Source organism: Salmo trutta, chromosome 32 (genome assembly GCF_901001165.1).
Source record: "Salmo trutta chromosome 32, fSalTru1.1, whole genome shotgun sequence".
Taxonomy (NCBI): Eukaryota; Metazoa; Chordata; class Actinopteri; order Salmoniformes; family Salmonidae; genus Salmo; species Salmo trutta.
Genome location: NC_042988.1, coordinates 29,194,787 through 29,208,888, shown reverse-complemented (window position 1 = coordinate 29,208,888; position 14,102 = coordinate 29,194,787). Strand labels below are relative to the sequence as shown.

At 42.7% G+C, this 14,102-nt stretch overlaps 1 protein-coding gene across 2 annotated transcripts in view; it reads right to left on the bottom strand.

The window, feature by feature from the left end:
• Nucleotides 1-3,897: 3,897 nt before the first annotated feature.
• cyth3b (cytohesin 3b) overlaps nucleotides 3,898-14,102 on the bottom strand; it is a 42,790-nt gene continuing 32,585 nt past the window's right edge. For both annotated transcript variants that reach the window (XM_029728669.1, XM_029728670.1), the window contains exons 10-13: nucleotides 9,185-9,261; nucleotides 8,692-8,763; nucleotides 8,119-8,273; nucleotides 3,898-6,368 (exon numbers count right to left, since the gene is read on the bottom strand). In XM_029728669.1, coding sequence (XP_029584529.1) covers nucleotides 6,296-6,368; nucleotides 8,119-8,273; nucleotides 8,692-8,763; nucleotides 9,185-9,261 — 377 coding nt within the window. In that variant the 3' untranslated portion in view covers nucleotides 3,898-6,295. The remainder of the gene's footprint in view (nucleotides 6,369-8,118; nucleotides 8,274-8,691; nucleotides 8,764-9,184; nucleotides 9,262-14,102) is intronic.

The window sequence follows — 14,102 nt, the reverse complement described above, 5'->3', positions numbered from 1 at the left end:
GATGTTCAGAGAACTAACGCAGCAGGATAGGAGAATTAATGAAGGTTAGGAAAAGATAAGGAAAAGATATTGATGTTCAGAGAACTAACGCAGCAGGATAGGAGAATTAATGAAGGTTAGGAAAAGATAAGGAAAAGATATTGATGTTCAGAGAACTAACGCAGCAGGATAGGAGAATTAATGAAGGTTAGGAAAAGATAAGGAAAAGATATTGATGTTCAGAGAACTAACGCAGCAGGATAGGAGAATTAATGAAGGTTAGGAAAAGATAAGGAAAAGATATTGATGTTCAGAGAACTAACGCAGCAGGATAGGAGAATTAATGAAGGTTAGGAAAAGATAAGGAAAAGATATTGATGTTCAGAGAACTAACGCAGCAGGATAGGAGAATTAATGAAGGTTAGGAAAAGATAAGGAAAAGATATTGATGTTCAGAGAACTAACGCAGCAGGATAGGAGAATTAATGAAGGTTAGGAAAAGATAAGGAAAAGATATTGATGTTCAGAGAACTAACGCAGCAGGATAGGAGAATTAATGAAGGTTAGGAAAAGATAAGGAAAAGATATTGATGTTCAGAGAACTAACGCAGCAGGATAGGAGAATTAATGAAGGTTAGGAAAAGATAAGGAAAAGATATTGATGTTCAGAGAACTAACGCAGCAGGATAGGAGAATTAATGAAGGTTAGGAAAAGATAAGGAAAAGATATTGATGTTCAGAGAACTAACGCAGCAGGATAGGAGAATTAATGAAGGTTAGGAAAAGATAAGGAAAAGATATTGATGTTCAGAGAACTAACGCAGCAGGATAGGAGAATTAATGAAGGTTAGGAAAAGATAAGGAAAAGATATTGATGTTCAGAGAACTAACGCAGCAGGATAGGAGAATTAATGAAGGTTAGGAAAAGATAAGGAAAAGATATTGATGTTCAGAGAACTAACGCAGCAGGATAGGAGAATTAATGAAGGTTAGGAAAAGATAAGGAAAAGATATTGATGTTCAGAGAACTAACGCAGCAGGATAGGAGAATTAATGAAGGTTAGGAAAAGATAAGGAAAAGATATTGATGTTCAGAGAACTAACGCAGCAGGATAGGAGAATTAATGAAGGTTAGGAAAAGATAAGGAAAAGATATTGATGTTCAGAGAACTAACGCAGCAGGATAGGAGAATTAATGAAGGTTAGGAAAAGATAAGGAAAAGATATTGATGTTCAGAGAACTAACGCAGCAGGATAGGAGAATTAATGAAGGTTAGGAAAAGATAAGGAAAAGATATTGATGTTCAGAGAACTAACGCAGCAGGATAGGAGAATTAATGAAGGTTAGGAAAAGATAAGGAAAAGATATTGATGTTCAGAGAACTAACGCAGCAGGATAGGAGAATTAATGAAGGTTAGGAAAAGATAAGGAAAAGATATTGATGTTCAGAGAACTAACGCAGCAGGATAGGAGAATTAATGAAGGTTAGGAAAGGGGTTAGGGCTTAGCTAAAATGCTAGTTGTCAACAACTGCTATCCCCAGCGTGACAACTAGATGGCGCTGTAATGGTAGCCACAACCTATAAACCATCAGTCTGGACAAACCATCGGTATAACACCGATTAATGGATTGGATTTAAATTTTGCTTTCATGTATTGTAATGTCACATCAATACACTGGGAGTCAGTGTTGCATCACTTACACTATGAAGCAGACAGAATCCCTTCAGGTCAGAAGGGTATAGAATCAGGACTTAAACACCCATCTGCCCACTATGTTTCAAATCATTTATTTGCACACCTTATCTAGACACTGTGTATCTATTTATTGGCCAATTAAGGGGGGAACTCATGTTACTCTGACCTTATCTATGTCTGTTTGCTGATCAATAAAGGGTTTCACATAGACTTTAACCGTCAGTAAAGGGTTTCTCGCTCTGTAGACTTTCCCCACCACTCCATATTGACCATCTGTCTCTAAACTCATAAGAATGTTCATAGACATGGTTTGGATGTCAGTTGGTTGGTTACTGTTCAGGACATGTGTTTTTCCAGTTACATTTTCTTTTCCACTGCTTTTCCACCATGTAAAAAACAGGCAAATATTGTATCTAAAGACTATTTAAATTATTACTACCCATGACAGTTGGTACTTAGACGATTAACATAAATTAACTTAATTACCTATGATCCATAATAAAATATACATTTCAGCATATTATCTACTGATAAACTGGATGATTAATTGCATATGCAAATATGTAGGTCAAGCTCAATAAATAATAAATAAATGCGTCGTACAACGGATGTAGTCTTTATGTATACTTTATGTCGCTTTCCACGTAATGTACAATGTGACCAATAGCTTTTACAGAGATATAAAAGTTAATTTAGCTATAGCCCCACACAAGGGGCACTAGTAGGTAATATTCTGCCCTGAGATCAGGGGTCATATCTTACAAACACATAGAAAAACTCTACTGGATTCAACTTTATCAGTCTGCATTATAGTTCGGACATCATCACTATCATCATCATCAATATTACTACCACCCATATCCTATTCATCCTCAACATCTGCCTTATCATCATCACCATCGTCAATATTACTACCACCCATATCCTATTCATCCTCAACATCTGCCTCATCATCATCACCATCATCAATATTACTACCACCCATATCCTATTCATCCTCAACATCTGCCTTATCATCATCACCATCGTCAGTATTACTACCACCCATATCCTATTCATCCTCAACATCTGCCTTATCATCATCACCATCGTCAATATTACTACCACCCATATCCTATTCATCCTCAACATCTGCCTTATCATCATCACCATCGTCAGTATTACTACCACCCATATCCTATTCATCCTCAACATCTGCCTTATCATCATCACCATCGTCAGTATTACTACCACCCATATCCTATTCATCCTCAACATCTGCCTTATCATCATCACCATCGTCAGTATTACTACCACCCATATCCTATTCATCCTCAACATCTGCCTTATCATCATCACCATCGTCAGTATTATTACCACCCATATCCTATTCATCCTCAACATCTGCCTTATCATCATCACCATCGTCAGTATTACTACCACCCATATCCTATTCATCCTCAACATCTGCCTCATCATCATCACCATCGTCAATATTACTACCACCCATATCCTATTCATCCTCAACATCTGCCTTATCATCATCACCATCGTCAATATTACTACCACCCATATCCTATTCATCCTCAACATCTGCCTTATCATCATCACCATCATCAATATTACTACCACCCATATCCTATTCATCCTCAACATCTGCCTTATCATCATCACCATCATCATCAATATTACTACCACCCATATCCTATTCATCCTCAACATCTGCCTCATCATCATCACCATCGTCAGTATTACTACCACCCATATCCTATTCATCCTCAACATCTGCCTTATCATCATCATCAATATTACTACCACCCATATCCTATTCATCCTCAACATCTGCCTTATCATCATCACCATCATCAATATTACTACCACCCATATCCTATTCATCCTCAACATCTGCCTCATCATCATCACCATCATCAGTATTACTACCACCCATATCCTATTCATCTTCAACATCTGCCTTATCATCATCACCATCATCAATATTACTACCACCCATATCCTATTCATCCACATCATCACCCCCATCGCCATCATTATCCTCCTCATACCTGCTGGAAATGGACTTTTCCTGACATCACGTTATATAGTATTTGTTTCTGATCATGTTTTTGACTTGTGTACAGAAGACCCCAAACTGACCTGATGCAAAGTACAGCCAGTAGGTGTAACATGTTTCAGAGTATTCATACAACAACAAAAAGGAGACCCATAAAACCTAGACATTATTTACATATACATAACTTAAGTCTTTAGTTTTAATGCTTACGGACAGAATGGAACCATTTGACAAAGAAAATAAATACAAACAAGATAGTGGATTATATTTTGTAAGGGGAACACAAAAAGCAAGCAAGGATCTTAGGTTACAAATGAAAAGCATACGGGTCACATCAACGCATCGCCCCTCACTGGCGCTGTTGGCATAGTTTTGGACCTCGAGACACTGAAAGAAAAGCTTAAAATGACTGGTACCCTATTGGGCTGTTTCACAAACCGATATTCAAGCATACTCAGACTACAACACATTTTCAAAGTTTGTTCAATTGCATTGCAGTCAATCCATTGAAAATGGAGTAACTCTAATAGTAGGCTAAATATAGGTTCATGTAACCACCCCTATAATTCACAACCAAAGTAAAAAAGTATGCACATTTTAATATTCTGTGGTCCACACAATGTATGGAATCAGTCCAGCTGACTCAAGACTGTATTGTTGTAGTTTTTCTAGGTTTTGTCTTCCTAATTTCAGCACTAACCTAGCTTTGTATTCTGAGGTTGCAGCAGAACTGCTGCAATGGCACCTGGGAAAAAGAGTTGAGCACCATAGTGGGATGATTACATGGTTCATGTTTAGGGCCATGAGTGTAAGGCCCAGATTTGTTCCTAGTCAGGTCACATGTTCATGTACGGTTACTGCAACCCTGGAACTTTCTCTCTTTATCTGACACACTCACTCCATCTCTCACATCCACTCTCCTCTTTCTGCCATGTTTCTCCATCCACCTGAACATTCACAAGAGGAACTCTGTTTTTCTACCATCTTCATAAATGATCACACACAAACGTTTCTGTATAATGGATGTCAGAGATGACATTAAGATAGTCGTTAAATGTCTGCTCTTGGCTTGCACACTGCTGTGTTTACATACATACATACATACATGCATAGATACTGTGTAGATACACACACAAGTTAGCACACCCACTTCTAAATGCACTTTATGGTATATCTACAAACAGACATATATGCAAGTGTATGTGAAAAATTGCAGTTTTGCTTTTGAAGTCATCCAAACGCAGAAGACACCTAGAAAGCAGGGGTTGGAACCAGTTCAGGGAACAGAACCGAAAAATAAAGACATTTTTGAGGAACAGAAACAGAACCCTGTACAAAAGTGATCTCTAGTGTTCCGGAACATAACTGTTTTTTTTTTTTTCAAATCTTGAGAACCAGGTAATAATGTTCTTTTGAGTTCCAAAAATAAATACAAATAAATTCTAGCATATAATATTCTGTAATTCGGTGAAGTTATAAGGCTAGTAATACCCTACACACATTCTAATTCAAGTCCTGTCATGATGTTTAGCGCTTCAAGCCAAGTCCCCTCCATGTCCACCTCTCTCTCTCTCACTCTTGCCCCACCCATGAAATTTCAGTCGCATCTCACACCTGCACTTATGTGACCAATTACAAATGTAAACAACAATCTAACCCGTTCCATAGCAAGCTGCTCTATCGGCACTAATTGGTGGAGTAAATACCTTTGCTAAATGTAAAAATGCATGTTGATTTCACAGGTTAAACATTTCATGAAAAGGAACTATATGAGCTGTTACTTTTTGGGGGTTGGAACTGGTTCAGAACTTTATTTTCTGGTCGGAGCACTGGAACGGAACGAAAAAATAAGGTTTCTGCTCGGAATGGAACGATTGGGAAATAATTTCTGTTCCAACCCCTGCTAGAAACACATGGAAGTAATCAGAACGAATGTGGGGAACACAGGAGGGCAGTGCGGGGGAGTAAAGAGACGAGAGAGAGACAGAAAGAGAGAATGTGTGTTAATACATGTTAATACATCCCACTGGCTTCCCTTGGTACTCTGTAGTGTGGCTGAACCACACTGGTCCTATAGAGGGATGTCTCCCAGTGTTGGTGCATATATTGGTCCTCTGCTTTAGTCCTGGGACGTCATGTCCCTGTAACTCCAGCCCCTGGTACTGCAGCCAGGGCTGGGGAAGTGTCCAGAATGGGGAGGGAGGTTGTCTTTAAGACCAGAGCCTGTCCTCGTTGTCTTCAAGACCGGGTGCGAGTTCTATCAGGGTCTGAAGGGTCAGATGGCTATCTTTGGTTAGCCATCCATCTCTCTAGTGACAAGTTGGGTTCTGGGGGTCCAGGGGGAGAGGGATAGTAGGGAGGGAACTTCATGAGTGGAGTCTGTCTGTGGGAGTGGAGGGAGGATGGGTGAGGGGGGAGGGAGAGAGGGGGAGTGTGGAAGGGGTGTTTAACTTCATGAGTAAGATCTGTCTGGGGAAGAGGATTGGTGGGCTGAGGAAAGGGGGTTTGGGGTGTCCCAGTTTGGGATGTCCTGGGATGAGGGGTGTCCCAGGAAGGAATGTCCCTCCTCATTTCTTGTTGGCAATCCGTCTTTTCCTGGTGGCCAACATATCGTAGAAGGGATCCCTGCTGATGCTCGCCCTGGAACAGCCAATCAAAACAAATAAATAATAATACGTCAGGGGGAAACTTGAGCATCTTTGATATGGAAATGCGGACACATTTCTACAAACCCCTGCCTTAACTAACTAGATCAAAAAAATAAAAGTTTGTTCGGTGACCTAGTTTTGTTTCCATGGTTTCTGAAGAAAACCTACCCACCCCCTTTTTTCTTATTTTCCTCAGCACTCCGGTTCCATCTCTTTCAGAGATTCTGTGGAATGTCGTTCCCTGATTCCCTGTTCTAGAACCCTTCCAAGTGTTCTCATTCTAGCATACTTTCTCCTCTCTGCAGTTTTCCAGGTTTATAGGTTGGAGTGCAGGGCAAACAATAGTGCTCTAAATTATCGACACTCCAGCTCTCTTTTTCTGGGAGAGAAGGCACTCGGTACAAAGCGAAGTGAGTCACAGAGCCATTCTGGCTCCGGCACAGAGCGCAGTTTCAGTTTCACGGGTGTAAAATCCTGTTAGCACCAGCACAAAGCCAAAACCAGCTTAACCCCCCACTGCGGATTCTCTCTCTCTTACTCTCTTTACATTGTCCCCCATATACGACTATGTCTCTGAGCTATGACAACAATTCCTCTCCTTGTTTTAGCTTTTGGTTATTTACCGCAACCTAATATCAGAAAAACAAAAGAAGAAACCCCGGGGCGCCTTTCTTTCTGGAAATAAATTAAACAGAGAATGAAATAGGATGAAGTTTATCCATGAAAAGACATTGCGACACATTGAAATGGATATGAATGTGATACCAAATATTGACTTATTACAATGGTGCAACAGCATAGCAAATATATTGAGTTAACCTACATAACATTTATTTGATACAGTTATATAAGAGCTTCATAGCCCAGTTCAGAATTTTCCAAACTCACACAGATGGTCCCCTAAAAGTAGTCTTAACGGTTTGTTTAAAAACTGTCCTAAATCGCGATTAAAGATAAGAGGATAAGGAGCAAGACTATACGACCATCCCTATTTTACTGAGGAAATGTGATTGACATAAAAGCCCTTTATCTTGGCTAAATCCTTATTGACTCCCTCTGGAGAATTTAACACACACACACACACACACACACACACACACACACACACACACACACACACACACACACACACACACACACACACACACACACACACACACACACACACACACGGTAATGGTTAGCCTCTGTGGCAACAGGGGGGAAGCGCTGGGGCTTTAGCCCAGTTTGAGCCTCCTTTCCTGGCCAGGCTAGCTGGGCTCGCTCCCCATCCCCCTGGGGAGTGGAGGGAAGCTAACTAGCATTGTAGCCTAAATAGTGAATGTGAGTAGTGCCAGGAAGCTAACTAGCATTGCAGCCTAGATAGTGAATGTGGGTAGTGCCAGGAAGCTAACTACCATTGCAGCCTAGATTGTGAATGTGGTGGGGAGTGGAGGGAAGCTAACTAGCGTTGTAGCCTAAATAGTGAATGTGGGTAGTGCCAGGAAGATAACTAGCATTGCAGCCTAGATTGTGAATGTGTTGGGGAGTGGAGGGAAGCTAACTAGCATTGTAGCCTAGATAGTGAATGTGGTGGGGAGTGGAGAGAAGCTAACTAGCATTGTAGCCTAGATAGTGAATGTGGTGGGGAGTGCCGGGATGCTAACTAGCATTGTAGCCTAGATAGTGAATGTGGTGGGGAGTAGAGGGAAGCTAACTAGAATTGTAGCCTAGAGAGTGAATGTGGTGGTCAGGAATCTTACTTGATAGACTTGATCCACTCCTCTTTCTCCTCAGTCGTGGGCGCCGATATCCTGTACACCGTGTGGTTGCCCTCAACGACCCGGCCGTCCGCCTCCGTCTTACACGCCTTGATCACCGAACCCTTGTGGTTGGGGTTGTAGAGCTCAAAGCAGTTCTGTGGGGGGGGGGGGGGGGGGGGGGTGGTGGTGGTGATGAAAGGCTGGTCCAATACTTTAGGAAACCCTAGTGTCTTTCCCCAGTAATCAGTTCTGATGGGTGAGGAGATGGTTGAGTTGAGTGGGTACTAGCATTGTAATCCCAACATAATCCCAACAAGGTGGAGGTGAAAGGGTGTTTGTATTGCCCAACAATTAGAGAGACCCGATCCTCAACTAGGTTACATGTTCCAGGTCAAATACATGACTAGAAATATGGAAGACTATGTTGACTTTTGACCCCTGGTGATATCATGAGTTGGGCTCCACTGGGTGAGTGGAACCTTGTGGATGAGGTTGACTACCAGTACCACCTAATGTAATAGTGACATAATAAGGTTTCAAAAGGGATGTGATGCAGTATCATGAAGCACTCACTGGTTTCCTGGGTTCCTCCACCTCTCTGATACTGAGGTTCTCTAAGGGGATGATCCCACGAGGCTCCTTATCCTGGAGGAGAGAGAGGGAGAGAGAGACAGAGAGAGATAGAGAGAGAGAGAGAACAAGACATGATTTGTGACATTGTTTCATAGACTGGAAAACAACCTTCATTCCCTCTGCTCTGCTCTCTCTAATATAACTAATGATGTTAGTGTCTGGCAGGCAGGCAGTCTGGAGGACAGAGAGATAATGATATGATCCTCTAGGATAATACAAGGGTAGAGGACAGACTGCTGATAAAGCAACTATCTCTGTATAGAGAGGCAAATGCTTTGATAAAGATGCTGTGATAAAAAGCTTCCAGTTATACTACCACATATAAACGTGTGTACAAACACACAGGCAAAAAGCGTACTTGCCTACAATACTGCGGTCGCACACACGCATGCACACACACACACACACATTCACACACACCACACATACTTACTGTTGTGTACTCAAAGTAGTACAGGCAGTTGTCTGTCAGGATGAACCACCTTCTCTTCCAGGTCTTCACTCTTCCCCCTGAGACAGGAAATAGGAAGAGGAAACAGGAAGTGATGACACAATGGAATTAGTGACAAACTGACAGCCTCCACCATACTCCTCACAGTAGGAACAACAGGAGGAAGGCACTCCAACAAGACCAGAGCTGGAAAGTAGGCAAAGTAATGGCCGCCTTGACCACAATAACATGACAGCTCTAGTGTTATAAATCAGCCAAGATAAATAAATAAAGTTACTGAGAGATTTGTCTCAAACAACGGAAGAAAATCTATATACTGTACGTAAAGCATGTATACCAATGGCACAGGAGAAATAGAAGATGAGTGAGAAAGAGAGAGAAAGAGAGACAGAGAGTGAGAAAAGAGAGACAGAAAGAGGAGAGATGAGAGAGAGAAAAGAGAGAGAGAGAGACCTTACACTTCCTCTAAAACACCCCATCCTCCTCCTGTGGACCTAAGACACTGAAAGATCAAAGCCAATGAACTCTGCTGTTGGTACTTGGCACCACTGATTGAGAGGTGATGCAATTCCATCACAGGATTTGTTCAGCAACGTGATTGGTTACACCATCTCTTCCAGTTACTGCATAGAGAATATTCAATGATTACTCACACAACTCCTGAATTATTGCTAACTTGCTCATTCATTTTTTAAAGGCAACAGAATAAAATGCTATTGGATCTCCAGAAGAAGGAAGGTACACACCACACTTGATATGAACCTAACTTGGCATCTAAAGCACCCTTGGAGGAATAACACACACACACACACACACACACACACACACCAAACCCCCAAGCAAAGATTGTTACGTTTTGTAGCATGGGTATACCAAAGCTGAGGGGTATAGAGGGGAGGCAACACACAGTTGAAATAGTTTTTATCAGTGTTCCCCCTCAGGCAACTACAGCCCAATACAGTGAAGCACTCAGCTGAAATGAAACACACAGAGATGCAAGGCAGGGATGCTGAGAAGACTTCCCTGTTGGAAGACAGCAATAAATACACCAATACTGTGTTGGAAAATGGAGAACTCACACACACACACACACACACACACACACACACACACACACACACACACTTAGCCCTCAGCACTGGTATTCACATAAAACCATACTAAATACAGCTGGCTGTTTGTTTATGAGTGGAGCAGGCATTCAAGACATTTAAATGTATGTTTTTCTTTCCACACAGTCACATTTCAGCGCTATGCCGCTTATCTGTGTATTAGTTGGGTAAACTGGGCTACCATGTTGTACATGCCACACAAAAAGCGTAGAAATAGACAGATATAACAAGAGAGAAGTAAGCCCTGATCCAATGTTATACTTTTGAGTTACAAATCAAATCAAAGTTTATTTGTCACGTGTGCCGAATACAACAGGTGTAGAACTTACAGTGAAATGCTTACTTACAGGCTCTAACCAACAGTGCCAAAAAAGGTATCAGGTGAACAATAGGTAAGTAAAGAAATAAAAACAACAGTAAAAAGACAGTGAAAAATAACAGTAGCGAGGATATATACAGTAGCGAGGCTATAACAGTAGCGAGGATATATACAGTAGCGAGGTTATAACAGTAGCGAGGATATATACAGTAGCGAGGCTATAACAGTAACGAGGCTATATACAGGCACCGGTTAGTCAGGCTGATTGAGGTAGTATGTACATGTAGATATGGTTAAAGTGACTATGCATATATGATAAACAGAGTAGCAGTAGCGTAAAAGAGGGGTTGGCGGGTGGTGGGTGGCGGGACACAATGCAGATAGCCCGGTTAGCCAATGTGCGGGAGCACTGGTTGGTCGGCCCAATTGAGGTAATATGTACATGAATGTATAGTTAAAGTGACTATGCATATATGATGAACAGAGAGTAGCAGCAGCGTAAAAGAGGGTTGTGAGGGGGGGGCACACAATGCAAATAGTCCGAGTAGCCATTTGATTACCTGTTCAGGAGTCTTATGGCTTGGGGGTAAAAACTGTTGAGAAGCCTTTTTGTCCTAGACTTGGCACTCCGGTACCGCTTGCCATGCGGTAGTAGAGAGAACAGTCTATGACTGGGGTGGCTAGGGTCTTTGACAATTTTTAGGGCCTTCCTCTGACACCGCCTGGTGTAAAGGTCCTGGATGGCAGGAAGCTTGGCCCCAGTGATGTACTGGGCAGTACGCACTGCCCTCTGTAGTGCCTTGTGGTCGGATGTCGAGCAGTTGCCGTTCCAGGCAGTGATGCAACCAGTCAGGATGCTCTCGATGTTGCAGCTGTAGAACCTTTTGAGGATCTGAGGATCCATGACAAATCTTTTTAGTTTCCTGAGGGGGAATAGGCTTTGTCGTGCCCTCTTCACGACTGTCTTGGTGTGTTTAGACCATTCTAGTTTGTTGGCGATGTGGACACCAAAGAACTTGAAGCTCTCAACCTGCTCCACTACAGCCCCGTCGATGAGAATGGGGGCGTACTCGGTCCTCCTTTTCCTGTAGTCTACAATCATCTCCTTAGTCTTGGTTACGTTGAGGGATAGGTTGTTATTCTGGCACTACATGGCCAGGTCTCTGACCTCCTCCCTATAGGCTGTCTCATCGTTGATCAGGCCTACCACTGTTGTGTCATCTGCAAACTTAATGATGGTGTTGGAGTCGTGCCTGGTCATGCAGTCGTGGGTGAACAGGGAGTACAGGAGGGGACTGAGTGTAACCGATGTGAAATGGCTAGCTAGTTAGCGGGGTGCGCGCTAATAGCGTTTCAATCGGTGACGTCACTCGCTCTGAGACCTTGAAGTAGTTGTTCCCCTTGCTCTGCAAGGGCCGCGGCTTTTGTGGAGCGATGGGTAACGATGCTTCGTGGGTGGCTGTTGTTGATGTATGCAGAGTGTCCCTGGTTCGAGCCCAGGTAGGGGCGAGGAGAGGGGCGGAAGCAAAACTGTTACATTGATGCTGTTGACCTGGATCACTGGTTGCTGCGGAAAAGGAGGAGGTGAAAAGGGGGGTGAGTGTAACCAAGGTAAAATGGCTAGCTAGTTAGCTGGGTGCGCGCTAATAGTGTTTCAATCGGTGACGTCACTCGCTCTGAGACCTTGAAGTAGTTGTTCCCCTTGCTCTGCAAGGGCTGCGGCCTTTGTGGAGCGATGGGTAACGATGCTTTGAGGGTGGCTGTTGTTTATGTGTGCAGAGGGTCCCTGGTTCGAGCCCAGGTAGGGTGAGGAGAGCGATGGAAGCTATACTGTTACATGAGCACGCACCCCTGAGTGGCTCCTGTGTTGAGGATCAGTGTGGCAGATGTGTTGCTACCTATCCTCACCACCTGGGGGCGGCCCGTCAGGAAGTCCAGGATCCAGTTACAGAGGGAGGTGTTTAGTCCCAGGATCCTTAGCTTAGTGATGAGCTTTGAGGGTACTGTGGTGTTGAACACTGAGCTGTAGCCAATGAATAGCATTCTGAAATAGGTGTTCCTTTTGTCCAGGTGGGAAAGGGCAGTGTGGAGTGCAATAGAGATTGCATCATCTGTGGATCTGTTTGGGCGGTATGCAAATTGGAGTGGATCTAGGGTTTCTGGGATAATGGTGTTGATGTGAGCCATGACCAGCCTTTCACAAAGTGATGGTTGTCTTTTGCATCTCCTTTCTATCCATTCTATTTCTACAATTGATAGTTATTAATCCACAGCTGAGAATATCTGGAATGATCCTGTTTTCCGTTTCTTGTTTTTCTTGCCCTCTAGGTGAGACATGTCATAGGATGTGGTGTGGCAGGCTGACTGTGCATCCTGTGGTTTCCTGGGTGTGTGTGACTGGGATTTGTCCTAACAACATTCTTGTGGGAGAGCTTTGTCCCAACATTCCTACAGGGCTCATCACTGACCATCCCTTAGGGCAGTAGTGTCCATGGAAAAACACGTTTGTAACGCACACTAAGTACTACCAGAGAGTTTTTAGCACCATCTTTGGTCTTATTCATTTAATTGAATCTCTCATTTCCTTTCTGTCTTTTAGTCAATAAATCCATGCTAAAAAGTCATTAATCATATACATGCTGTTTTCATAGACTTTTCTGGGGAGTTTTGCCTGGCGTATTTACATGAGGTAAAATGCTTAAAATCCTTTCTCTTAATTTCCACAGTGTACAGAGTGATCCTCTCTAAAAGAGACTCATTTGTTCATAGCCTTCAGGGTTTATTTGTACTGGGCCAAATGAGAATTATTACAGCGAAAACTCCAGTTGTAAATTGCCTGGGGAGGGAGAGCACTATAATATAATAATTCACAGGTCTTAAGGCACACTGGGACTATTTGCATACATATATACTGGGTTTGATGAGACTGCAGAGACGTTACATAGAGCCAGTGGAATGTGCAGCATGTCTGAGCCGGTGGGTGGGTGGGTGTATGTGTGTGTGTGTGTGTGTGTGTGTGTGTGTGTGTGTGTGTGTGTGTGAGACAAGGCTTGGCCCACCTGCACTGAGTTGGCCTTTAACCCTAACAAGTCATAATAAGGCAGTTGGATTTCAACGTTACAACGGCTGTTGAAACAGGGAACTGTCCAAAACACTCCATGTCAGGGACTGGAGGACGCAATAAAAACAGGAAATGAAAAGTGGGTTGAGATGGAGGTAATGGGAGAAGGGAATGAAAAGAGAGACGGAGGGATGGAGGTTAGGGACAGAGAGGTGAGAGGTCAGAGAGAATAAGCACAACAGAAAATAATGTGTATGTAACCTTACAGCCGGCCAACCAGAAAACACCAAATACATTTATAAAGATATCACACCAAAATAATGTTGGAGAGGAGGAAGGGGAGACAAGGGATGACAATCAAAAACCCATGTTAACAAATAAAACATAACAAACATGGCAGAGAAACAA